Here is a 24,464-nt window from a genome sequence, read left to right on the forward strand (position 1 = left end):
ATTGACCTATTTCGCTACTTGTTTTTTGTTTGACTTATTTCGCTTAAACCTCTTTTTACGCAAAATGCAATAAAAGCAAGTATTAAGAATACACCAGGTAAATACAAAATTGATTCATAAATCGTATAAAATTATGTGGGCATGGCTAAATGTTTTATATAGCTAGTAATATTCGACGGAATATCAAAAACGAGGAATATGTATTACAGAACTTGACTTCGTCAGTATATTTACAGTTTATTTTGGTATATTTCTGAGCGTCGGTCACACTGCGCTACACTCAAACGAAGCGTGGCGTCGCTTGGCGCTGGAAATTTGAAGCCAACGTGAATTTTGTGAAAAAAAAACAGAACGTAAAAAACATTCGTCGGTCAATTGCGTGCGAAATAATTTATTAGAATGAAAGCAGTGTAAGTAGAATGTGAAACCTAAAAAGCGCGATGTAATAGATACAAGAGGGACTTTTGCAGATCACGAACTCCGATGCGCGTCTCCAAGACACCGCGAGTGCATCAAACGACAGAGAAGCACCGTCGGGAGACGTCCGAAATGGCAAAGGATCCGCTGAATGTGTTCTGCCGAGTCCGCCCGCTCCAATCGGATGGATTCCTCACTTCTCTGCGGGTGAAGAACTCCACGACAATCGCACTGAATCCGCAGGATCAGCTGCTGCAGCCCCACAAACAGAACGGCGCCCAGCGCGAGATACAGTACATATTCAAGCACGTCTTTCAGTCGGATGCTACGCAGCAGGATGTGTTCGCTTCCGTGGCCCAGCCACTGGTCGCGAACCTGGTGTGTGGCCGGAACAGTTTGCTATTCACCTACGGCGTCACGGGCAGCGGCAAGACGTACACAATGACGGGCAACCTGAGACATCGCGGCATAATGCCCCGATGCCTGGATGTGCTCTTTCACACCATATCCGATTTTCAGGCCAAGAAGTTTGTCTTCAAGCCGGACAAGTTGAATGGCTTTGAGATTCTGTCCGAGGAGGATGCGCTGCTAGAACGGCAACATGAGATGAATCAACGCTTTGCCGGTTCCGGTCGCTTTGCGTACCGAAACAAGGACTCGGATCCGGAGATCGCCTCCCAAGCGTCGGTGGAGCCAATGCCTCTGCTGGGCCTCGACGAGGACAATATGTATTCGGTGTTTGTCACCTACATAGAAATTTACAACAACAGTGTGTATGATCTTCTAGAGGACTCGGGCATACAGAAGTAAGTGGGATATCCTTGAAGTGTTCACGTATGTAATCCTCTGTTTCCTCTCCCTTGCAGGACTTTGCAAAGCAAAATCATTCGCGAGGATGCCCATCGTAACATGTTCGTCCATGGCGTCACCGAGGTGGAAGTAAAAACGGTGGAGGATGCCCTCGAGGTCTTTCAAATGGGACAAAAGAAAAAGCGCATGGGCCACACGGTCTTAAATGCTGAGTCCAGCCGCAGCCACTCGGTGTTTAACATTCGCCTCGTCCAGGCCCCCACCGACAGCCAGGGCGAGAATGTTGTCCAGGACAGGCAAAACATCACAGTGAGCCAGCTGTCCCTGGTAGATCTGGCCGGCAGTGAGCGCTCCTCCCGCACCAAGAACACTGGGGTGCGACTTCGCGAGGCTGGGAACATCAACAACTCGCTGATGACGCTCCGGACATGCCTCGAGTATCTGCGCGAGAATCAGCAGGCGGCCATCAATGGCTTTTCCCATAAGAAGATACCATATCGCGACTCCAAGCTCACGCACATGTTTAAGAATTACTTTGACGGCGAGGGGCAGGTGTCCATGATTGTATGCATCAATCCTAGAATGGAAGACTATGATGAGAATATGGTAGGTGGAGAATTCGCCGGCTGATTTATTTTGCTCCAAATTCCCCTTTTTTCCATTTGCAGCAAGTTATGAAGTTTGCCGAGATGACTCAGGAAGTGCAAATAGCCCGGGCAACGCTCATAAAAACGGACTTGGGCCTAACGCCAGGCCGCCGGAAGGCCAACAAGCTGTTCAAGATAGCTGTCAACAATCTGAACGAGCTGGGCATGTCCGAGGCCAAGGACCTGGAGGTGGATGTGGGCTTGGTCTACAGTCTGGGACCCGACTTTCCCTTCTGCCAAGTGGACAGCCCTGAGGCGGCGGCTAAGATCCAGGAGCTCATGCATTACCTGGAGCAGCGCATTGAGAAGCGCAAGAGGCTGCGCGCCAATTTGGATATTAAATGTAAGTCCTATAGCCTCCGCTCCTCCAAAAAGGGTGCCCATCCTTATTCATTTTGTATGTACTCCTAGTCGACAATTTTCGCCAGATGCTAATGAACTTGGACCGCGACAACTTGCAGCTGAGCACGGAGCTGGCTTCCCTCAAGGCCGTCTACAAGCATGAGCGCGAGCGCAGCTTCGCCTTGGAGAAGAGGGTGCGTATTCACGAGAGCTCCATAGACGCACTGAACAATAGGCTGACCAAGCGCGACAGGCAGATCGAGGAGCTGACATTCAAGCTGAATGAGAAGGAGATTCTCCTGACCCAAAAGGAGCACGAGAAGGAGAAGCAGAAGAAAAAGTTCAGCTCCAAAATGGCCGTGGAGTCGGATAAGAAGAAGCGGGAGCTCGAGATAAAGCTCCGTCAGCAACGGGAGAAACTGAATGAACGGATGCGCATCAAGGACGAGAAACTTCGCCTGGTTTCGAATATCATACGATCCGAGGATCTGCCGAGCATGCCGCGCTCGCAGAGCTCGGAAGATTTTCTCAACGACAAGGATCGCGGCCCATTCACAGCTCGAACGGAGTCATCTGTGCCGGCCACGCGAACAGACATCTATGACACGCCCCGCCATGTAAGCCATTACTCATCCTCCCGCTCTGTGAACTTTAATTTAGTATCTATACGCATTCCCACCCCTCCCAACCAGGGCGTGGCAGCTGCCAACAATCGCCATCGACGGTCGCGTTCAACTGGCGACAAATGGCTGGAGCATCGTGCAGCCAATCCCGTGCCACTCGGCACTATTATGCAGCCCTTTCTGAAGAATCGCAAGTCGGTTACCAAGCTGACGGACATGAAGACGCTGACCGAACACGGCGCCAACAAATACTGTCTCGTCTCCCAGGAGGCCGACACGGACGGGGATGTGGAGACGAAACTGTACAAGGGCAATGTTATACCCACATGTGGCGGCGGTGCCCAGGTGGTGTTCAACGATGTCGAGTGTCTCAAGCAGAAGTCGCCCGTGCATTCGCCATCGCGAAAGCGTCCCAGCAATGGCACGATGTCGGCTCTGGGCGTTGCCAGCGCCCTGCCCAGCACGGTCACCTCCATCACTGTCCAGGATGTGGCCTCGCGTTGCAACCTCGGCATCGAGGGGCACAGCAACAAGAAGACAAAGATCTAGAGCGCGTCCTGTAATTCTTGAACATGCATTTCCATATCAATTTAGTTTTACTTTTTTTTCTAGCTAACGTAGCTACTACAATTATTGATTGCTAGCCTTAAGTTGAGAAGTTAAAGTTAATTGCAATTAAAGCCAAGTAAATAATCTGTATAAATATTCGCACATCGATGAATTCTAAACCTCGCAACTGAACGTATTGCTGTGGGAGCACACACCAGTGGAAGAAGTGCGAAGAGTGCGTCCATTCATAGGTTTATAATAAATAGTTGTACTGCAAAGTATTCAATATTTCTCGTATGCATATCCCTTGATATGCCCCTTGATTATTATATGAACAATTAAAGTAGAAGAAGCAAATATACATATGTATTATGCTGGTATTAACTATTATTTTTTTTATTGTTATTCCTGCGTTTATTCAATGCTTAAACCGATAGAATTTATTGAAATACATACGGTACCGTTTTACACATACATATTTGTAGATTAATTTCAATTACTAATAAATCAGTCTATAATTAAAATATATGTTTTTCGCTTAATGATTTCATGTATGTATGTATGAATGTATGTATGTGTTTGTGTGTATGTGTGGGTGTGAGCTGCTCTTCACAAGAGTATACTACGGGATGACTCTTTTCTTTCGGTTATATATATATAAATATATATATATATTTATATACGGCAATTGTGGCAGGTTCCTGGCAGATGAGGAATTGTATTCAGAATCGAAGGAAGGCGCGCTCCCACATGGAATTTGGAAGGCAATTTTGTTGAATCAGCCGTCGAATCGAATTAAACCCAATTAAATAATTAAAACATTGATACATGGATACATAAAGTACAATTCTATATGGGGTACAGTCAAAACAAAAAACGGAAACGAAACGACAACTAAATTTGTAACATTATCAACGGCACCAAAACTCAAATCAAGTGCAAACCAAGTGCGTAAATTAGCAAATATTAACATATACATCATTCATCATTCATTATTATCGTAATCATGAATCCATCTTTAAATTCAAATTAAACAAATACCAATTTAATCAATATAAAGCTGTGTGTGTGTTTTTCATTAACGAAACGTTCTTCTGCCTTTCACTTTCGGGGCTCAACTCAAAGATATTTCTCTTCTTCAGCTGTAACTGTAACTGTATACTTAAGATGATTTTGTAATACGTAATATTATAATATTATTTTCAAGCCGTTTCAGACAGACGCGACCTACTCCGTATGCTGTTTATCGATCTTATATATATATATATATGTATGGTATATATGTATGTATGTATATTATGTATGTATATAATCGTAACTAAAACTAAGGAGAAAAAAAAATTATTCTACGGTGGAAAACGAATTTTAGCTATAAAGCAAACGTTAATTAAAAGAAAAAAAATTATTAACAAGACACACTCTCTCTCCGCTCTTATCAGCACAGCCACAGCCACACCCCCCCTCGCTCTCCCACTCACCCAATCTGTTCGTGTATGTGTGTGTTTTGTGTGTGTGCGGTGTGTGTGTATGTGTGTGTTAGCAGCTGCATTTTAGTTGGCAAGGCAAGCGATAACATTTACGTTACGTTATGGATTCACCCATCCGCTGCATGTGTATCTTTGATGTTTGAATGATTGTTGCTGTTGCTGTGGATGTTGTTGTTGTGAATGGATTGTGGCTTTAAATGTATTGTTGTTTGTTGCATGAGTGAAATCTCGATTGAAGCTGCTCCCGGTACCAAGACGGATCACCAGACGTGGTCGCTGCATCTGCAGCCGATTGAGTGGCTCCTATGAACACTTGACACAAGCGCCCTCCACATCAAAGTCAAGGACCATAAGCTTCGTTTCCTCCGTCCCATTGCGTGAGCCAACCGCACAAATCAGTTTCGTATCATTTGCCCTGAAAGTATTACACGATTACAGATAGGATCCTCTTTCAGACGAAATTATAGGGGGAAAAACCTTACCTAATGCGCCACACAACACCGCCGGAGCCACCCGAATCCAAGGCCACAAGATTGCGTATAAAATCACCCGTCTTCACATCCCACAACTTGACAGTGCCATCGTCCGAACTCGTGACCACAAATCGCGAATTAAACTGCAGACAGGTGACCGCAGACTGATGCTTGTTGGGACCTTTGGAAGGCGAAATTGAAAGCAGAATTAGCAGGGATTCTTAAGATTCTCAGCCATGTCCCATACCCGACAGCGTTTGCAGACATTGTCCAGTTGTGATGTCCCACACTTTGACGGTGGAATCGGCATTGCCAGACACGAGTATATTCTGTCGGAGCTCCATGCCAGACGTGAGGCTCTGATGGCCCATCAGAGTGTGCTTGCAATTGCCCGTCTCCGCATCCCACACACGAATGGACGTGTCCAACGAGCCCGACACCACATGGACACCATCGAACTGAAGGGGAAATTAAAGTATAGTTAGACCAAGCTCATCGATAGGCCATGGACCTTCGAATCTTTATTGTACCTGCAGTGAGTAGACACGATTGGTATGTCCCTGCAGCGTGTGGAGACACTCCTGTCGCTCTGGATGCCAGATCTTGACCATGTAATCGTACGCTCCGGACACAATAAGCTTTCCATCGTATTGTACACAACGCACGGCAGCCAGGTGGCCAACCAGGACATGCAGACAGGAGCCCAATTCAATGTCCCAGACCCGCAAAGTGGCATCTCGGGACCCACTGACCACCCTGGAAAAACGAAAAGCGAAACAGGAATTAGTTAGAGCTCCAGAGATTTGATTGCTTCCACTTACTTATTGCCATGCAGATGCATGCATCGCACTGTGGACGTGTGCCCCTGGAGTGTGTGGACACAGGCCCCGCTGTCCATATCCCAGACCTTCAGAGTGCGATCCGTACTGCCCGAGATGATGATATTCCCCGACATTTGCGACGACCAAACACCACCAGTGTGGCCCACCAGTGTGCGTAGGCACTAAGGAAAAAGATCACATCAAACCAGAGCTCAGGGAGCATTCATAAATTAAGATTCACTTACCTTTCCATTGACTGCAGACCACACCTTGAGGGTGTTGTCGTCGGAGCCGGACACAATGCGATTGCCAGAGAACTGCAGGCACGTGATCACATGATCGTCGTGGCCCTTGAGCACCTTGGGCTTGCGCACGGGCCGCGAGCGCCAGTTCATCTCGATGATGTGCTGCCGCATATAGGCGGCCTTCCACGGCGATGAAATGGGCGGCATGTTGCCATCTCGTCCCCGTTTCGGTCGATCGCTGCGCGATTCCGTCTGTATCTGGCCCTTACGGCACTTCTCCTTCCACAAAAGATTGTCGTCGCAGAGGAAGCGCCAGCTGCGACATGTCTGGGCAGCCCGCAGCAGATCCTTAGGCTCCAGGTAGGAGAGCACCAGCAGGGCTATCTCCCGGGGCAGAAGCGAGATGAAGTCCCGCTGGAACTGTGGCTCGATCACCTTCATCATGTGACGCACCTGCGAGGGATCGCAATGGTCGATCAGACGATCGACGGCCAGTAGCCGCTCCACATGGGACCAGCGCTGGAATTGCTGCAGCCAATGGTGCAGCTCGGGCGGCGGATTGTCACGGGCAGACACCCCGCGCGGTGTACGACGCCCCATCGGTGTCGTGGCGCACGCATTGGACACCACCAGCGATGGCGTAATGGACAGCACCGCTGTTGGCCCCATGTGCTGGGACGACGAGCGCGGTGTGGAAGCAAAATCGTAGGCAATCCGCTTGCGGCAATTATCTCCGACCATCCCACCGCTGGCCGAGATGGTCATGGCGTAATCGCAGCCCTCGAGAATGCGCGTTTCGTTGTATTTGCGCTTCCGCTGCTGAGAAATCAATGACCCGGTATTGGCCAATGCGGAGGAGCCGCCATCGCAAATGGCCGAGGAGGATGTGGACAAGGAGATGGGCTCGTCGTACTCTACTGGCTCCATGTCATAGGGCTCACTGAGGCTGCCGTTGCTTCCGCTGCTATAGCCACTATTACCGTTCTGGCACGTGCAAATCTCCTCCAAGTCCGAGTTGTTCTCCTCATCGCAGTTAAACCACGACTCGTCGCCATCTCCTGGCTCGATCAGACCCCCATCCACCACGTTGTTGTTATTGTTATTGCTGTTGTTGGCTCCTGCCCCGGCTGCGGCGCCCTCTTCGACCACAACCTCCAGGACAATGACATCGTTGGAGCCATTGCGTCTTTGTCGAGTGACCAATGCATGAGCTGCAGCGCCGCCCGTTGCCTTTGATACACCGGCAACGCCACCGCAGCCTGGAAGGCGCGCGAATAGGCGTTCCTGTGTCTGGGCACTGGCGTTCACTTGGCGCGCCGCCTTTGATGGCGCCACGTACTCGCACCGCATTGTGCCGCTCGATGTCGAAGAGGAGGATCCTGATGCTGACGTGGACGTCGAGGCCTGTGGGGCATCATCGGCATCGGCCGACCCGGAACAGGCCGGTGTAGATGATGTTGTGGAGTGTAAAGCGTATGTGCGGCCGCCATCCTGAGAGGTCTGGGAGCCCACAGAGCTGAAGGAGATGGACTGGGATGATGATGATGATGATGCACTAGGTTTCTCCTCCTGCTCTTGACAGGTCAAAGTGGATGTAGATGTAGATGTGGCTATGGTTGGGGCATCATTCGAATTGGTATTGGTGAACACATCTGTTCGAACAGCTCCCGTACAGCTGGTGCCCGCCGCTTCTGATGACTGCGACAGCGCCATGGTGGATTTGCTATTCTGGCTGCAGCTGCTATTGCTGCTGTTGCTGCTACTGATGGACGCTACCGCCGCTGTTCCCGTCGTTCCCGCCGTCCCCGCTGATATAGATGTGCCCATTGTGGATCCCAGATTCAGTTTGGCAGTGGACTTGCTCAGCCGGCTGTTGGTATACTTGCGGCTGCTCGTTGGAGTCGTCGATAGATCCTTGTATGTGCACTAAACGGATAGGAAACGGATTCATTGGGTTAATTCAGGAATGATGAACAGTCCGAGGGGATACACAAAACAGTATTCTCTGGGGAGAACACGCTCCCTCTCCCTCTTTCTGAGACTAACTTTTTGACTCCTTTTCTGATAACTTGATAAATTACTCACCTTGCTATCTGAGGATACAGTGCGTCCGTTGCTGCCGCTGGGCCAATCATCGCTGCTGCTGTTGCTGCTGGTGACTCCACCGCTTCCGCCGACACCTGCTCCTGCTCCTGTTCCGCCTCCAGCCACGGACTTGATCAGACTTAGATTCAATTTGTTCCGACTCAACAGGGAGCTGGTGCGCAGAATGATGCCGCCAGTGAGACGCTGCTCTGTCTCAAACTCGCGCCGCTCTATCAGATCCATCGACTGAATGTCTGCCTTGGACAGGGGCTGGGTGTTGCAGTTGGAGCTGCAGCTGGATGTAGATGTGGAGGCCTCTTCCTGCGCCCCACCTGATGCCGCTGATGCAGCAGATGTGGCAGATGCGGCTGGCGAGGGATTCGACGAGGCATTGGCTGTGAGACTCATCTGCTTCAGCCGCACGGACATAAGCCTATCGTGGAGTGATGTGGATGTGGCGGCATCGTCTGCCTCCGGCCGGCTATCGTCGGAGTTGCCTGGCTCAGACTTGGTTCCTCTTGGATGTGGATGTGCTGCCGCCTGGTGCTGGTCCTCCAGCTGATCCTCGCCAAGCAAAAATTCGTCGCTCAAGCGCTTCGGTTTGCCGACCACCTGATCGCCGAACTCGGAAGGGACATCGGTCCCATCAAGCACTTGGCCATTGTGGCCGGGATGGGGATGCGGCAGAGCCTCCTCCACGACGGGAGTCTCGAGGAAGATCTTGGAGCCATCGGCCGTCATGATGGTGCCATCGGGCAGGGCCATTTGTGATGTGTTGGGGCAGTCGATGCCAGCCGCAATGTCTTCTACGTCCTCATAATCGTCCTCGATCAGCTCCTCTTCATCGTCCTCGTCCTCATCCTCCACATCTGCCTCCACATCCTCCTCCTCATCCTCGTCATCATCATCGTCGTCGTTTATAAGGCAGACAATGGGCGGCATCTCACTATCATTGAAGAAGCCCCCACGACTGTGCTCGGAGGAGGGATGGTCGTCGTCGTTAATGGTGTCCGTGGAGGAGCTATCATCCACGGCCACTACCACGCCAACTGTGGATGCCGGCCTCGTGCTGGTGGGCAGTGAGTTGGAAGAGCTAATCTCAAAGGTCTCCAGCACCCCGGAGGTACTTGACTCATCATCCAGCACTACGGCGAAGCCATGCTGAGAATTCGACGACACGCACACGTCCTCCACATCCTCCCTCAGAGTTGACATAGATAAAAATGCTGATACAGCTGCTCCTGCCTCCTGGCTGGTAGTCGCCCTCGCCTTAGTCGTCGTCGTCGTTGCCGTTGCCGTGGCCGTCGCTGCCGCCGCCTGACTCTTCAGTTCAATGTGCTGGCCGCTGACCGACGATGGGATCGACGCCGGAGTACCCTCCTTCTCTGCACTGGCCAAGGAATTCCTGCTAGCAACTGGAGGACATCCTTGTTCCATAATAATACTTGACGAGCATCCAAAAACAAAACGGGGCAGCGCGCTTTAACAGTTTACCAGCTCGCTGTCGGTGGCTGTGGGCTGCTCTGCTGCTTCTCTCCCTCCTGCAAAGAGAACGATGGTCAGTATTCAGTACAGTGTTCCCTATAAGGGCATAAGGGTAAAGGGGGGGGAAAAGGAGCACGTTGATGCCGTAGATTTGCATTCCATTTTGCTACCTTTTAGCACGGCCTTCTGCCACTACTACAATTTATAGATACTTCCTATATTATATATTACGTCAATTTCAATGCTTATCCTTTGTGCTCGGGAAGAAATCAAAAAATTCCCACGCAACAAGATTGAAAAATAAAAAAAAAACGTAGAGAAGAGAAATTAAATGAAAAGCAGTGGGAAAAATTTTTGTGCAAGCAGCCGCCGCCGCCGACGACGTTGTCGTTAAAACTCGAAAAAGGAAATCACAAAAGTGCATCGGATCGGGGATCGGCGGAAGAGGCTAAAACGGCGCGAAGTAGAATGGGAAAAAGAAGACGAAACGGGTATTACAACAAAAAGAAGACACTCACTGACACACACACATTGGAACGCACACACATATGCAGTACAGTAAGAGGCAGGTAGGCAAGCGGCAGAGCAGGGCAGGCGGCAGGCAGCAGCACAAAGGTATTGTGGATAAGAGATGGCGAGAGAGCCAGAAGTAACGGACGTAAGAAGAAGAAGCAACAGCAAAGATACACAACAGCGACAGCAGCAACAACAACAACGCGTACACCTTGCAATTCAAGCCGCTATCTTTTCCCTGCGCCTGCGACTGGCTTGGCGAGAGCAAGCAGATCGTCGTCGTCGTCTCGTGTATCTCGTGCCTTGTCTGTCACACAGCATCACCAGGGAGAGCTAGGGAACCAACCAAAGACCTATCGCACACCAACACACGCACACACAAAAGCGTGTAGAAAAAGGGATCTCTGTTGGTCGAGCAGAAAAGAGAGGAAGGGGCAGGGGCAGGGGCAGGGAGCGCAGCCATTGCAAGGCAGCATCAGCATCCGCAGCGAACAAAAGGGGCGATCACAAAGGAATTTTCAGCAGCGCTCCTGCTGTTGCATCACTCGCAACAACAGACAACAGAAGATCAGATGTGCAGAGGTATTCTCGGGAATATATTTTCCTTCTTTCTCTTCCCACCCTTCGGCGTTTGGCTGTTGACCTCCACCCAAAAAAAAAAAGAAAAAACGTTGCTTAGGGTCTTCGGGGTCTCTGCTTTCACGACGTATTTATTCAGTCTGCCTTAAATTTACCTGTGCCGCAGGATAGCCAATACCGCAGCACATTTTCGATGCGCCCAAAGAATTTTTTAGCCACGGGTGGAGTCGTCATTATTGCTCCCTAAATACGCACAAACACATGTGTATACATGTCATGCATGCATATAAGTTGGTAGATAATACCAGTAGCTATGATAAATCCAATATTTAGTTTGCCAATTTAATAGTTTTTACTGCATTTCCATCTTAATTCCTGGCCCTAACCCCACTTTTCTGCACCTGCACTGCAGCACTGGTGATGGAGGAGAGCGAGCCAGCCAGCCCCATAATTCGTGGAGCAAACAACAAAAGAAAAATGTGAACATTGTTGTACACACAGACACACATACACACGCATACAGAGCAAATGTCACGACATCCACGAGAAAAGTTTGCTGCGATATCCCTTCTATAAATTACTTTTGAAATGTTCTCCAAAGCAAATTGAGTCGGCACAACAGTGCCAAGCGAAGGAGACAGTTGAAATTTGGTTAAATTATTTAACTATTCCATTCGAAATTTTTTGCGTTTAGCCCACTCACACACACGCACGCACATACAGTTACACGGGGCACACGTTCAATCGTATTTCCACATACTTCTTTGTGCCGTTGCTCCGGGGGAGTGTTGTAAAATCTGGAGTGGCACTGTTTTAACCTTACTTTGTTTATTTAATTTTAAGAAACATAAATTTATTTGGACAGACGAAAAAAATTAATGACTCGAGCCTGCCTTGTATTAATTATCGATATACGAGACCATCATCTCGAAGACAGCACAGATATCGCAAGAAAAGCCTATCGATGTTGTCGTTATGGGCATATGACACTAGACTTTGCTAGCTGACTAATAGTCTTATGGGCGTAAGCATTAGAATTTGTCAACTTTGAGAGAGACAGCATGAGAGACTAACGTAAGAACTTAGTGTTCGTAGTCGTCTCCAGATACGTCTCCCAGCTATCAATCGAAGAACTGAGGCGCTATATCTGTTTTTTTCCAACACACACAGACAGCCAGCTATCAAAATTGGATCTGAAAAGTGTATCAATGGATCATTTCTGCCGCAGCACTGCTAAGTGTTGTTAAGGTAAAAAAACAACAGAGGCTTATGGGAAAGCATGAAGTTAGCATGCATTAGCTGGGATTTCCTGTGCTGGGAGCAGAGCAGCAGCAGAGATAATCGATAGTTATTACACTTTTCATTTTGGACTGATAACTGGAGCTGTGGCTGGAGGGGGGTTAGCAACACTAACTTATCGTTGCATCTTATAGTTTGTAGCAAAGTCCAATGAAGTCTAATGTCATACGCCCATTAGCAGTTCGTGTAATGTCATACGGCCATAAACAGTGCAATGAACCGATACGCGGAAAAAGTTGAATTACTTGGAAAATCCGGAAAACTAAATTACTAAATTCTTATGGCTGTGATCTAAGGGTACGCTTTAGGCATTGAGAGTTTAGGACTGCATGGATCATGAGTTAGCGAGCCAGACTATTTCATCGATAGTCAGCCGGTCATCGAAAGTTTGCGTTTGAATAAATCACAGCAAAAATATTAAAGTTCGTTTGACCGTCGAGATGTCTGGGGGTCTATCCGAGGTGGTGTCCGAGTATCTGGACAAGGGATTAGTGCTCGTGATTGCGGACTTGCTCAGCATAATCACAGTCTCATCATGCCTGGTGATCAAGGTGCCGCAAATCAATACCATAAGGGAGAACAAGTCCTCGAAAGGTAAGCCAGTCGCCTCCCACATCTAGTCCGCCCACTCACATACCACTCTTCTTACGTACACACGTACATAGGTATAAGCGTACTTGGACTATGTCTGGAGCTGTTCAGCTACACAGTGATGATATCCTACAACTACACCAGTGACTACGACTTCCTCTCCTACATGGAGTATCCTGTGCTGCTCTTGCAGGAATACGTCCTCATCTACTACGCTTTCAAGTACCAGGATCTGCTGGGCAATAAGACGCAAATAGTTGCCATCGCCTATGTGATCATAGCTTCGCTCATATACCTGAAACTCTTTCCTATTATCATTCTCACATTCTTGGTGGTGAGTAATTCCATACATAGGGTCAATTGATAGCGTCTATGTGCACATTCGTCATTGATTAGAGGCTTTTGACGGCAGCCCACAACGATTTTTGACTAGATAGCCGTTCGACGTAGTTCAAACTTGTTTCCCGGACACACCGCCGCCACTCCAATTAGCTAATTATGTTTCTGTTTCTATGATTTCGGTAAACTAGTTTGGTTTGTTTTAGGTTTTTCTTTTTTGTCTCCAACATAGAAGGTCTGTCTGTCCGCTCTTAACTGGGAATCATCTTTGCCCAAGGTCAACATTTATTGTTGTATAATGTTTGAGCAGCTATTTTTACTCTCGCCGGTGGTGGTCGGCCCCCCTTGACCACCTGATATATATATATATTTATTCAAATAATTGCTTCCTCTTTACCGTCTATTAGCCTTTCTGCACGCCAATTGGGGCAACCAGCAAGGTGCTCCAGCTGCTGGCCATACTGAGGACAAAGGATGCCAGCTCCGTCAGCCGCACTACGTGGGCCCTGTCGGCCTTCACCAACATGAGTACGTAGATATCGAATCAGATCCAAGATAATCATTAAACTCTCTATCCAATCCCTTCCAGCCCGCATCTATACGGTGTATGTGCAGTCGCATGACTGGATGCTGCTCTCGAACTTCCTTATATCGACTTTCCTCAGTGCTTCCGTTTTCGCAGCCGCCTGCTTCTACAAGAAGAAGGTAAAGAAGGCCTAAGATCCACGCTCAAGATTGTCTATCAGTCGTTGTTGTAGTTTATTCTTATCCGTTTAAATTTATATAATAAATTCATCTTTAAAGTGTTACGTAGTTGTCCTTTAACTGTCCGCATAGAATGCCACCGCAATGGCTCCCAGAACAATCATTACCGACGCCACATAAATGGCCGCTCGTTCCCAATTCATTTTCGATTTGGGCGGGCCCACATCTATGGTTTTGCGTTCTTTGTGCTTGCGTTTTCTGAATTTCTGTAAGAACTTCTCCAGTTCCAGTCGATTACGTTCCTCCTCATTGCGGCGCTTCTGCTCCAGATGCTGCTGCTCCGCCGCCTGAGCACGGGAGCGTTCGGCCACACAGCTAGAGTCGCACTCCAGCGACGTTTGCCCAGCCCGATGCTTGTCGCAAGCGATCTCCTGCTTGAGTCTCTTGCAGGCACAGAAAATGCGAACCTTCTTGCGACACAGATCGGGACTAGGGCACTTGCCAGAGTGGCATATCGACATGCATCGATGTGCGCAGGGATACTGCAATCGCGAATCTTTATTAAATGGAATCTCTGGAATCTCAAACTTAGGGAACTCACGTTCTTTAAGCAGCGATTGCCGCAACTGCGGAATCTCTCCCTCCGATCGATTATCTCCTGGACAGTGCCCGCCTCATCGAAGTACTCGCTGCATTTGTACACCAACTGCGTGAGTCCGCAATGACACTTGCTCTTGATCACAAAGCCACATGGAGTGCACGGCGGCGGATGGCAGCCTTTGGGACAGGCGTGTGCGCAACCCGTTGGACGAGGAATGATGCAACCCTCCTCGCATGTGGCACAGCCAGCCTGCTGCTGCATATCTTGCGGATTGGACACAGAATGACAGACGAGTGAGCATTTGTGATTCCCACAGTTGAGCTTCCGCGAGCATTTGCGCTGGCAAGAAGTGGGCTTTGAGTTCCAGCAGGGCCAAGTGGCTACCTCGTGGCCTCCAATGCAGGTGACGCTGACGCCCTCCTCGCAGCGTGGATGTGGCAGTGCTTTGTATTCATACTAAAAGGAGACTGGATGAAAAGGAGCTCTTGTTATCATGGCAGTTTCCCGTACCTTTTTGGTTTGGGGGCGGGCGGCATCAGCAGGCCGGTTCACTCTGACGGCCTCGTGACAACGCGCCTTGCAGATGTGTCCACAGCCGCTGTCGGAATTTGGAAGAGCACATACCTGGCCACAGGGCGGACACTCACCTTTGTGGCAGCGATGTTTAATGGCATGATGGCATTTGGCAGATATACTGAAATTGTTCCGTTCCATTGGTTTAATGGTAGAGTTTTGCATGAGGGATTACTCCCTTACTTACCGACAAAGCTCCAAGCAGACGATGCGCGCACTCTTCTCTCGCCCGCAGGGCACACTGCGCCGCGTCTTGCCGCAGCGGCAGTTGATCTGGGACTCCAGTTTGCAGGGATAGCAGGGCCCGTTGTGGCACACGGACTGGCACTTGTGCTTGTTGCAGCTCAACTGCTTGCCACAGATCTTTTCGCAGGGCGGGCACTGATCGCCGCAGCACTTTCTGTTGCAGGCATGCTTGCCACAGTCACGCATTTGCTTGCACTTGGTCTCGCAGGTGTGCTCCTTGGAGCAGGGCAGCTCCTTCTCATGAAGGCCACAGCGGCATTTCTTCTTTGTCCTCACTGGGCACTGGAATGGCAATTGCAGCAACTGGGACTAGGCTTTTTTGGGTCGAAAAAATGACTTACCGAAATGCAGTTGCCACGATGACAGCGCTGAGTGCATGAATGCTGACCGCAGGATAAAAGCTTCTGGCAAGTATCGCCACAGGTTTCCACAACCTCGTTGCAGGGCCGCATTTGGCTCTGCGGAAATTGAGTTCATAAGACACGAGAGTTGCTCGATTGAGTTGCCATTAGTACATACATTTTTTCCACAGGGACATGTCTTCACTTCCAAGGGACACTCTCCACCACCGCAGGGTCCGGCATGACACACCTTTTCACAGGTGTGCAAGCCACAGGCGAACGTCGCTCCACAAATCTGAAACATTTCACCAATCCTTTACGTGATTTCCTCGATTTAGGTGTATATCACTCACATTTGTGCACTTCCACTTGCGATCAGAGCAGCTTACGACCTTCGACTCTCGCTTGCACTCGCATGGCTGGTTGCTCTTGCTGCTGCAAGGCGGACACTGTCCTGGTCGATGGCATACTTGGCTGCATCTGTGCTTACCACAGGCCAAGAGCTCTTTGCACTGCAAAAAATATGGCTAGAGTAGAAAGGAGGCTTCATCACATTGAATAATTGCCTCACCGTTTGCTGGCACTTCCATTGCTTGTCTATGCAGCGCATGGAGCGCGGAGTGGATTTCCCACACAGGCAGGAGACTTGCGCCTGCTGAGCACAGGGCGGACACGGCCCCGGATGACAAAGGAGCTTACAATCGTGACCGCACTTTGGCTGGAGTAGCTTCTTACAAATTTCGCCACACGAATGCGGTACTAGGAACGGCTGCGACTGCGGATTCTCTTCCTTGCCGCAGAAACAGTTGTATTGCGTTGGTTTCTCCGCCGGCTGGTAGTCCCTTCGGCACTGGGGACAGCACCAGTGCAGCGATTTCTGGCGCTTGGGCGGCACAAACTCCCCCAAATGATTGTAGTGGCCCTGATTCTGGTTCCCATTCTGTTGCTCCGCCTTTACTTTCATCTGCATCATGCTGTCATTGGCCCACCGCTGAATACAATTGAGGTGGAAGAAGCAATAACAGCTCTCACAGGACCATACCGGCTCCACACGTCGAATGCTGCCAATGCAGATGAGGCAAGTGGCCGCTCCAGAGTGGAGGGTGTTTTCCAGAAAGGTAGTAGTGCGGGCGACATCTTTGTCACTTCCCGGCTTTCCATTAGACCTACTGGACGTCGGTTGGTAGTGCTTGTATAATTGATCTACAGCGAAATTATTAAAATCAGAATAGATAAAGATGCTGATTGGACACGTCACGGCTGTGGGGTGTAAAAGCCAAAATTACCCAAAATTTGCTTTTCATCCAGTTCCCCCTCATCTTCAGAGCTGGAAGCGTAGCCAAGGCAATGGGCAATTTTTTCCACTTTTGCAACGTCGCACATGGTAATTTTAATAAAAATTATTTGGCGTGCACAAAAATATAAAATTTATCTATCGATAAAAGAGCTGGAGAAACATCGATGTCATCGATGTTTTTAGATTACATTAGATTTACACTAGAAGCAACTTATGGGCTATTTACACTATTATTAATATGCTTGATCTAATGATAAATTAGTTTAAAGTATTTGCTTAAAGGATTTATTTAAGCTGCTCTTCCCTCAGTGGTGATAGTTGACACAATAAGCACAACAGAGATAAAATATTCGGAAAATCGAACAAACGCAATTTGCATGATATTATCAAATCTTATTTGTGATACAAAATTTTAAAATATTTTAAATATTTTACGCAATGGAGATACATTCATTGGACCAGCTGGTGGAGAGGACCCCGATCTCGTCTCTTGTAGAGGAAAACCCAGAGATACAACCACTGGACCAGCTGATGGAGGCGGCCCTGACCTCTTCTCTTGTAGAGGAAAAGCTAGTGATAGAGTCCCTGGACCAGCTGGTGGAGAGGACCCCGATCTCGTCTCTTGTAGAGGAAACCCCAGAGATACAATCACTGGACCAGCTGATTGAGCCGGTCTCGTCTCTTGTAGAGGAAACCCTAGAGATACAATCACTGGACCAGCTGGTGGAGAGGACCCCGATCTCGTCTCTTGTAGAGGAAAACCCAGAGATACAACCACTGGACCAGCTGATGGAGGCGGCCCTGACCTCTTCTCTTGTAGAGGAAAAGCTAGTGATAGAGTCCCTGGACCAGCTGATGGAGGCGGCCCCGAGGAAAAAGCGAGAGATAGAGTCACTAGACGAGCTGGTGGAGTTGGTGGAGTCGCCCGACCTGATGGTTGATGATGGTCCATTTCATGCATCCAGTTCAGCCGATGGTACTGAGGAGCAGGTGCCTCAAGTTGTTGATCCTACATCAATGCTGCTCGCCTTCCAGCGAGCAGTAATGTGCACAAAATTAAACGTGCCATCGCCCATGCCCATGCTGGAAAACGCAGCGAAAAAATTCAATGATCAGAAAGACTTAGTACACGGCCAGCTTGACCTCCTATTGGATCTAAGGGAATTGAGCGACTCGGAGTTTGTTATTTATTTAGACGAATACCATATGCCATGGTACAGATACAGTACCAAATCAGCTGTCCAGAAATGCAAAGTTCTGGCAGTCGCTGCAATTCGAATTGACGGGACGTGCATTATCTGTACTTCCATATATCGCAAGCATCTATTTTGGGCGGAACCGTGATCAAGGAAGTACTGGAAAAGGTTTTGAAGGAGATTAATTTTATGGGTATGTCAGCTTATCTGCTCGCAATCGTATCAGACCACTGCGCGGCCAATAACACGACACAGAGTTTTAATGACGACTTCCCCATATTGTGGGACCTGCCCCACCTAAAAAATATTTTAGCCAAGACTTTTTTCCATGAGGATGTTTTGTTGTCCAAAATGTATGCAAGGACATGGAAAAAAGAAAATTACAAATCTATATTTCAGGCAACGAAGAACTGGGTAAAAAAATCATGAATTGCGAAATATTAAACCTGTTACGCGCCGCGGACATACATTTCAAATTGACTGACGAAAACATTACTTTTAAAAACGTAAACAGTTTTGCTTTCGAGGCACGTGGGAGGCACTTGGGCGCAATGTTCCGTAGTATCATAAAGTCCTCTTTAAAAAAAGATGTTAGTCATCCATTATTTTATAATACAGTAATAGTGTGCATGGCTATGTCCATAATGAACGATAAATTAGAGGTATGAAGTAAGTCATTAGACAATATTTTTTAGAATTAATAGTAATATAGTAATAATAGTAATAAAATAATAATAATAATATAATATAATATAATATAATATAATAAATATAAATATATATATAAATAATATAATATAATATAATATACCTTCAACCTGTAGAAGATTTTCAACCTGTAGATCTTCAACCTGTAGAAGATTTTCAACATGATATCGATACTTTTCACAAAGCAACCATACATGCTCCGTTAATTCATTTAACCCAAATCAAAAATTGTGATGTGATGTATGCGAAATTTGGTAAAATCCGAGTGGACGGTTTGGACAGCGACTTTATGCACGATCTATACGGGGCATATTGCGACCACCTGAATGGGAAACCCAAACACCGCATATTACAAGGAAAAGCTAAAATGTGCGTGACATTTGGCACAATAATAACCATTTACGAGGTTGGTCCAGCCGATGTGATGAAGTTCTATATTTCTTTCCTGAAGGAAAGTAGTAAAAGTAAGTAAAATAAGTTTATAAAATAATCTTCTCATAATGTATTGTATTCCAGTCGAGGCCGTCCAGGAGCCCGAGTACATGGCTGAGCCGAAGGCCGTCCAGGAGCCCGAGTACATGGCTGAGCCGAAGGCCGTCCTGATGCCTGATGCTGCTGAGCCGGAGATCGACGACATCGCCGTCGTGGATGCTGCTGAGCAGGAGATCGACGACATGGCCGTCCAGGATGCTGCTGAGCTGGAGATCGACGACATGGTCGTCCAGGATGCTGCTGAGCTGGAGATCGACGACATGGTCGTCCAGGATGCTGCTGAGCTGGAGATCGACGAGCAGCAGGAGACGGACGAGGAATCGCTCACGTGAGTAAAGAAAAAAATTAAAAAACTTCTATGTAATAATTTTATAATTTACTCACTTCTTTAAAGCCATGTGGATAAGAAAGATCGAGAAGCTGCCAGGTCCTGCTAATCCTACTCCTGCCAAGAGTACCATTGCAATTGTGGAAAGTACTCCAGTAATGCCGTCCCACAATAAACATCCGAACGGTGTACAGTGCAAATTATGTAACAAAGTGATCATAAAGGCAAGCAATTTAGGCTTCCATATTTTGACGCAACACTACACCGCGCTTAGAGCAATGGTAGCGCAGGGCTCGGAAACTTTGATTCGGATAAATGAAGCCTTCGATATCAATAAAGTCAAACGATGGTGCCGATGGAATACATGCGGCCTATCATGATGTGCTGCAGCCAATTTAAGAGGGTTGGACGTAAATTGTGGGCCCGCAAGACTGCAGAGGAAATGCTGCTGGAAGAGAAGAATAAAATAAACCTGACTTAAATATATATATATAAATATATTTATATTAATGCCTTTTAATTTAATTAATTTAAATGAATTAAATTAATTTATTTAATGCCTCGTTGTGACATCGGCTGAAATGAATTTAAATGTAATTAATACTTAATTTAATTTAATACCTTGATATAATCTTACAGCTGAAAGGTATTTGATTTGAGATCCTTCAGCGGGCTGGTCCCAGGGATGGCGAAACGAAACTCTGTCAACTTAATTCAGTCAGTTGCTTAACAACTGCAAGAATGTTATTCTTATTGGCTTTATACATTTTCCGCTATTAATATATGTACTTTTAACAACCTTACTAGTTGTTAAAAAGATACAGGCAACAAATTTCATAAAGCAACTGTTTGACTCTCCTGCCCTGGTTATCAACGTAACATCTGATCCAGTTTGAGAGTGTGACACCCTGGAATAGCTTTCACATTAATTACAAGCAAAAAAAAAAACTTAATCATTTCCAGACGCGAAAATATATAAACTAATCGGAAAATGAGTTTCCTCAGCTACATGTTCGGCCCCAACCTGTACATGGAGTACAAGGGAGTGCCGGAGCCACAGCGAAAGGTGTACGAGAGTGGAACTGTTGAAAAATTTGGGGAACATATACTTTCCACGGTATGTGTACTAATCAAATTGAATGGAATATATCAGGTCTTAGCTGTTTACTCATTCCAGCTGTCGGTTATGTGGTCGGTGGGCTACTACACATCGCCATTGATTGCCACATTCCTGTACCGTCGCGGGTACTTTGTTGCCGATTCGATGCCGACGCTGGCCAAAATCACAACCAGCGTGGGCCTGCTTGTGATTATCTCGCTGGTTATGCGAGGAGTGGGCCGCAAGCAATCGCGGGTCTATTCGAACATGATTAAAGCTTTGGAGGCGGCGCGGGCCAACAAGACCACTGGAGGTGCCAGCGGGGAGCTGCGCCGCTTCGATATTGACTTCAGCTCGTGGCCAGTGGACTTTGATGTGAAATCGCTGACAGGGTGAGGAGACCAGATCCTTACAAATGAATAGCAGCGTAACTTTCCCCATTTAGGGATACCAAGAAGCCTGCTGTTACTGCCAGCCGACGGGAGCGGCTGCGTTTTGCCACACTGCCTTGTGAGGTGATTGCCTACCTGGCCATCAACACCTTTGGACTGCCCATGATCTATCCGGGCTCAGTCAAGCTGTTGGAGAAGTTTATGCGTATGTAATACTGTCTTAATGTCTGAATGGTCATAACTTGTGCGGCATTTCAGGACCCATGTTGATCTCAGGACGCGCAAAACTTGTCGAAGACGACAATGGAATCCGCTATAAAATTAAGACAATCGACTCGAATGAAATTGACACTCTGTTTATCGACAATCGTGGCGATAATGTGGGCAATGGCAAGACTCTGATCATTTGTTCCGAGGGAAATGCGGGATTCTATGAAGTCGGAATAATGGGTACTCCGGTGGCCCTTAAATACTCCGTACTAGGCTGGAACCATCCTGGATTTGCCGGCAGCTCGGGCACGCCATATCCGCATCAGGACAAGAATGCCATCGATTCTGTGGTACAGTTCGCCATCAACCATCTGGGATTCTCTGTGGAGGATATTATATTTTATGGCTGGAGCATCGGTGGCTTTAGCACATTGTATGCCGCATCCATTTATCCAGATGCCAAGGGTGTTGTCTTGGATGCCACCTTCGATGATGTCCTTTATTTGGCTGTGCCTCGCATGCCGTCCCAGGTGGCCGGCATTGTCAAGACGGCCATTCGTAATTATTGCAATCTGAACAACGCCGAGTTGGCCCAGCAGTTCAACGGACCCATTTCGTTCATCCGACGCACTGAGGATGAAATTATCGCCGAGTAAGATGGGTGCATTTTTATTCTAGTTATATTTATAATGCGTAACGCGTAACATTTTCGCACTTGTCTAGGGACAACCACATTGAAACGAATCGCGGCAACTTCTTGGTTTTGTCTGTGCTGAAGCATCGCTATCCAAAGATCTTTGGCGTTCCACAGTTGGCACGTATCAAAGGTCTGTTGTCGAAGCCCCTAGAGCCGTACAGCATCCCGGCATCCGAGGAAAAGCTGAGCATGTCGCGCCTTATTACTTATGCCTCCGATGAGGGCAAGTCATTCCCCATGTTGATTGGAGCCGACTACTCCGAGGAAGTGCGCACCAACATGGCTGTATTTTTGGTATGAATATCTATGAGGGCCAGTTCCTACAAATGTTCTATGGAAATAACTCTTTCTATTTTAGTTTCGCAAACATTTACGTGATTACAACTCCACACACTGCACCCCGTTGCCAGGCGAATACTTCACCATGCCGTGGGACATACCCACCGAGCAGGGATTCGTATTCACCTAGGCCTACCATAATCAAAACCTCTCTCTATATTTAAATGTATTCGATTGTGGTGTGGCAGTGTGCTTAGATATAGTGAAATGGTTTTAGTCCTTTTTGCATTTCGACTGCTTAATAAATTATTAATAACTGGGAACAGCCGGGAAGCTGTTGTACAACAAAACATGCAACATACAAAACACACACCGTGGTGTTAAACTGTACCGTCTTGTACGTACTATATATACGAAATAAATGTCACAAGCTAAATACGGATCTTGTTCGTTGGTGAGCGTTCTTTCTATTTCACTTATGCACCTAAAACTAAAAAGTAGCTAAAGCCTACGAGTTCTTCTTGGAGCCACCGAAACCGGAGAAGCCCATTATGGCAGCCATATCATCAGGTATTCCTCCGGAACCCAGATCGCCGCTGTCATCGGCCTTGCGCTTGCGTTCTTTCCTCTTCTCCTTTCTGTGCTCCTTGTAGCGTTCCTCCTCCTCTTTGGCCTCGCGCAATCTCTTGTCCAGCTCGTAGTCTTTTTGCTTCTCCTCCATTTTCTTTTTGTTCTGCTGGAAGCGCTCCTTCACCTGGTCAACGGTGCTGCGCTCCACCTTCATGGACATGCCCAGATTGCGCTGGTGTTTCTTTCCATTGATGTGATCCAGGAAGTTGATCGAGTCTTTAACAACGCAGTCGCACACATTGCAGTAGTAGCCGCCAGATTGCGAGGTCGGTGTATTCTTGTTTATCACAACGCTCTTGCCCAATTTGCTGTCCAGATCTACCTTATAGTCGCGTCGTTTAAGGTTCTCCCGCTGCACAGGCTCTATATATCAGAGGGAAAGTTGGTAAGGATTTGCTTTTCGTGGAGACCAGACCACTACTAACCTTCTTCTTTGGGGGCCACCTGGTTCAGCAGACGCTCGGCGGCAAGCTTCTCGTATTCGTTCTTGTCCCATTTTCTGCGGTGGTCATCGGGTCGCATCGTCATGTTGCTGCCTTAGTTTTTTTTTTGTTGTTGCTAAATAATGGTAAATAATAACTTAAATAGAGATGAGAGTTTCTACTGAGTGCGATGTATCGAGTGGAAGTGGATGTCCTACGAAAGTGTATCGATATTGGCTAATCGACTATCGACAGTTTATTGATTTTTTCACATCGAGCGCCCTTATAAGTTGTATAAAAGTGGAAATAAAAAGGATAAAAAACAGGAAACCCGTACAAATCACACTTCGAGCATTAAAAAAATCCTTCAAGTCTTCAGCAATGGGTGCAGCATTTTTTCCTGTGCTGTTTTTCACGGCGCTTTGGGGAGCTGTGGGCATTGGAATGCCAATTATGACCCCAAAGGGTCCGCACCAGAATTTGATACGCTGCATCCTTATGCTGACGGCCGCCTGCTGCTGGCTCTTCTGGCTGTGCTGCTACATGGCCCAAATGAATCCTCTGATTGGCCCCAAACTAAAGCGTGATGTCGTCGCCATGATTGGCAGGTCATGGGACATGAAAATCGTCGATGGCTAAAATGGGTCTCCTCCAGTATCGAGTCAACAGTATTTAAGGTGCAATCCTATCTCAAGTAAAAAGAATCATGTTGAAAAAGTGTATTTAAATGATGTTGAAAATAAAAATGTAATCTAACTGATTGCGGTAACTATTCAAATATTGGAGTATCGCGCTCGCTTCAGCATTGCCATGCCAAAGAGAGATGGTCAGAACGAGATAGAGAACGAGAGAGGGCTGGCCAGTGCTGCCATTCTAGCAAACTTCTGGCTATATCTAGCATTTTTTAAAGTGGAACCTAGCATTTTTTAGGAATTCAATCAGC

General features: G+C 47.5%; 8 protein-coding genes across 8 annotated transcripts; 5 read left to right on the top strand and 3 right to left on the bottom strand.

The window, feature by feature from the left end:
• The first annotated feature begins 399 nt into the window (after window positions 1–399).
• LOC108151344 (kinesin-like protein KIF23) lies at window positions 400–3,914 on the top strand. Its single transcript, XM_017279899.2, has 6 exons — window positions 400–410; window positions 471–1,223; window positions 1,284–1,833; window positions 1,896–2,217; window positions 2,286–2,833; window positions 2,909–3,914. The coding sequence occupies exons 1-6, from the start codon at window positions 400–402 to the stop codon at window positions 3,386–3,388; spliced, it is 2,664 nt and encodes an 887-aa protein (XP_017135388.1). The 3' UTR covers window positions 3,389–3,914.
• Window positions 3,915–4,217: 303 nt separating this feature from the next.
• LOC108151341 (F-box/WD repeat-containing protein 7) lies at window positions 4,218–11,990 on the bottom strand. Its single transcript, XM_017279896.2, has 8 exons — window positions 11,837–11,990; window positions 8,500–10,040; window positions 6,415–8,340; window positions 6,170–6,351; window positions 5,879–6,104; window positions 5,596–5,806; window positions 5,358–5,529; window positions 4,218–5,290 (listed from the first exon to the last, which is right to left on the bottom strand). The coding sequence occupies exons 2-8, from the start codon at window positions 9,934–9,936 to the stop codon at window positions 5,179–5,181; spliced, it is 4,266 nt and encodes a 1,421-aa protein (XP_017135385.1). The 5' UTR covers window positions 9,937–10,040; window positions 11,837–11,990; the 3' UTR covers window positions 4,218–5,178.
• A 585-nt stretch (window positions 11,991–12,575) lies between these two features.
• LOC108151343 (solute carrier family 66 member 3) lies at window positions 12,576–14,114 on the top strand. The gene is made up of 4 exons (XM_017279898.2): window positions 12,576–12,969; window positions 13,041–13,300; window positions 13,713–13,833; window positions 13,895–14,114. The coding sequence occupies exons 1-4, from the start codon at window positions 12,816–12,818 to the stop codon at window positions 14,023–14,025; spliced, it is 666 nt and encodes a 221-aa protein (XP_017135387.1). The 5' UTR covers window positions 12,576–12,815; the 3' UTR covers window positions 14,026–14,114.
• LOC108151342 (NF-X1-type zinc finger protein NFXL1) lies at window positions 14,035–17,203 on the bottom strand. The gene is made up of 9 exons (XM_017279897.2): window positions 17,058–17,203; window positions 16,343–16,974; window positions 16,125–16,283; window positions 15,950–16,066; window positions 15,772–15,888; window positions 15,372–15,712; window positions 15,122–15,305; window positions 14,612–15,067; window positions 14,035–14,552 (listed from the first exon to the last, which is right to left on the bottom strand). Exons 1-9 carry the CDS (start codon window positions 17,152–17,154, stop codon window positions 14,127–14,129), a joined length of 2,529 nt encoding a protein of 842 aa, XP_017135386.1. The 5' UTR covers window positions 17,155–17,203; the 3' UTR covers window positions 14,035–14,126.
• Window positions 17,204–19,076: 1,873 nt separating this feature from the next.
• Window positions 19,077–20,283, top strand: LOC108165519. Its single transcript, XM_017301576.2, has 3 exons — window positions 19,077–19,436; window positions 19,489–19,792; window positions 19,859–20,283. The coding sequence occupies exons 1-3, from the start codon at window positions 19,211–19,213 to the stop codon at window positions 19,899–19,901; spliced, it is 573 nt and encodes a 190-aa protein (XP_017157065.1). The 5' UTR covers window positions 19,077–19,210; the 3' UTR covers window positions 19,902–20,283.
• A 397-nt stretch (window positions 20,284–20,680) lies between these two features.
• LOC108152917 (phosphatidylserine lipase ABHD16A) lies at window positions 20,681–22,909 on the top strand. Its single transcript, XM_017282595.2, has 6 exons — window positions 20,681–20,909; window positions 20,970–21,283; window positions 21,337–21,488; window positions 21,542–22,145; window positions 22,217–22,484; window positions 22,549–22,909. Exons 1-6 carry the CDS (start codon window positions 20,784–20,786, stop codon window positions 22,657–22,659), a joined length of 1,575 nt encoding a protein of 524 aa, XP_017138084.1. The 5' UTR covers window positions 20,681–20,783; the 3' UTR covers window positions 22,660–22,909.
• A 2-nt stretch (window positions 22,910–22,911) lies between these two features.
• On the bottom strand, window positions 22,912–23,700 carry LOC108152918 (zinc finger matrin-type protein 2). The gene is made up of 2 exons (XM_017282597.2): window positions 23,525–23,700; window positions 22,912–23,462 (listed from the first exon to the last, which is right to left on the bottom strand). The coding sequence occupies exons 1-2, from the start codon at window positions 23,625–23,627 to the stop codon at window positions 22,978–22,980; spliced, it is 588 nt and encodes a 195-aa protein (XP_017138086.1). The 5' UTR covers window positions 23,628–23,700; the 3' UTR covers window positions 22,912–22,977.
• A 78-nt stretch (window positions 23,701–23,778) lies between these two features.
• LOC108152919 (V-type proton ATPase subunit e 2) lies at window positions 23,779–24,299 on the top strand. Its single transcript, XM_017282598.2, has one exon. The coding sequence runs from the start codon at window positions 23,903–23,905 to the stop codon at window positions 24,158–24,160; it is 258 nt and encodes an 85-aa protein (XP_017138087.1). The 5' UTR covers window positions 23,779–23,902; the 3' UTR covers window positions 24,161–24,299.
• The last annotated feature ends 165 nt before the right edge of the window (window positions 24,300–24,464 follow it).

Source organism: Drosophila miranda, chromosome XR (genome assembly GCF_003369915.1).
Source record: "Drosophila miranda strain MSH22 chromosome XR, D.miranda_PacBio2.1, whole genome shotgun sequence".
Taxonomy (NCBI): Eukaryota; Metazoa; Arthropoda; class Insecta; order Diptera; family Drosophilidae; genus Drosophila; species Drosophila miranda.

Bases quoted from the DNA above. Each gene is read 5' to 3' on its own strand.
- LOC108151344 (XM_017279899.2), top strand. The intron at 1,834-1,895 runs GTAGGTGGAGAA...TTCCATTTGCAG, and splicing joins AAGACTATGATGAGAATATG to CAAGTTATGAAGTTTGCCGA. The intron at 2,218-2,285 runs GTAAGTCCTATA...ATGTACTCCTAG, and splicing joins CGCCAATTTGGATATTAAAT to TCGACAATTTTCGCCAGATG.
- LOC108151341 (XM_017279896.2), bottom strand. From the start codon at position 9,936: ATGGAACAAGGATGTCCTCCAGTTGCTAGCAGGAATTCCTTGGCCAGT. The intron at 6,352-6,414 runs GTAAGTGAATCT...CTTTTTCCTTAG, and splicing joins GGTCTGCAGTCAATGGAAAG to TGCCTACGCACACTGGTGGG. The intron at 5,530-5,595 runs GTATGGGACATG...CGCCTTCCAAAG, and splicing joins ATGTCTGCAAACGCTGTCGG to GTCCCAACAAGCATCAGTCT.
- LOC108151343 (XM_017279898.2), top strand. From the start codon at position 12,816: ATGTCTGGGGGTCTATCCGAGGTGGTGTCCGAGTATCTGGACAAGGGA. The intron at 13,301-13,712 runs GTGAGTAATTCC...ACCGTCTATTAG, and splicing joins TCATTCTCACATTCTTGGTG to CCTTTCTGCACGCCAATTGG. The intron at 13,834-13,894 runs GTACGTAGATAT...AATCCCTTCCAG, and splicing joins GTCGGCCTTCACCAACATGA to CCCGCATCTATACGGTGTAT.
- LOC108151342 (XM_017279897.2), bottom strand. From the start codon at position 17,154: ATGTGCGACGTTGCAAAAGTGGAAAAAATTGCCCATTGCCTTGGCTAC. The intron at 15,713-15,771 runs GTAAGTCATTTT...TTGCCATTCCAG, and splicing joins ATCGTGGCAACTGCATTTCG to TGCCCAGTGAGGACAAAGAA. The intron at 15,068-15,121 runs GTACGGGAAACT...GTCTCCTTTTAG, and splicing joins CCCGCCCCCAAACCAAAAAG to TATGAATACAAAGCACTGCC.
- LOC108165519 (XM_017301576.2), top strand. From the start codon at position 19,211: ATGTATGCGAAATTTGGTAAAATCCGAGTGGACGGTTTGGACAGCGAC. The intron at 19,437-19,488 runs GTAAGTAAAATA...ATTGTATTCCAG, and splicing joins CCTGAAGGAAAGTAGTAAAA to TCGAGGCCGTCCAGGAGCCC. The intron at 19,793-19,858 runs GTGAGTAAAGAA...ACTTCTTTAAAG, and splicing joins ACGGACGAGGAATCGCTCAC to CCATGTGGATAAGAAAGATC.
- LOC108152917 (XM_017282595.2), top strand. From the start codon at position 20,784: ATGAGTTTCCTCAGCTACATGTTCGGCCCCAACCTGTACATGGAGTAC. The intron at 20,910-20,969 runs GTATGTGTACTA...TACTCATTCCAG, and splicing joins GGGAACATATACTTTCCACG to CTGTCGGTTATGTGGTCGGT. The intron at 21,489-21,541 runs GTATGTAATACT...GCGGCATTTCAG, and splicing joins GCTGTTGGAGAAGTTTATGC to GACCCATGTTGATCTCAGGA.
- LOC108152918 (XM_017282597.2), bottom strand. From the start codon at position 23,627: ATGACGATGCGACCCGATGACCACCGCAGAAAATGGGACAAGAACGAA. The intron at 23,463-23,524 runs GTTAGTAGTGGT...TCTGATATATAG, and splicing joins GGTGGCCCCCAAAGAAGAAG to AGCCTGTGCAGCGGGAGAAC.
- LOC108152919 (XM_017282598.2), top strand. From the start codon at position 23,903: ATGGGTGCAGCATTTTTTCCTGTGCTGTTTTTCACGGCGCTTTGGGGA.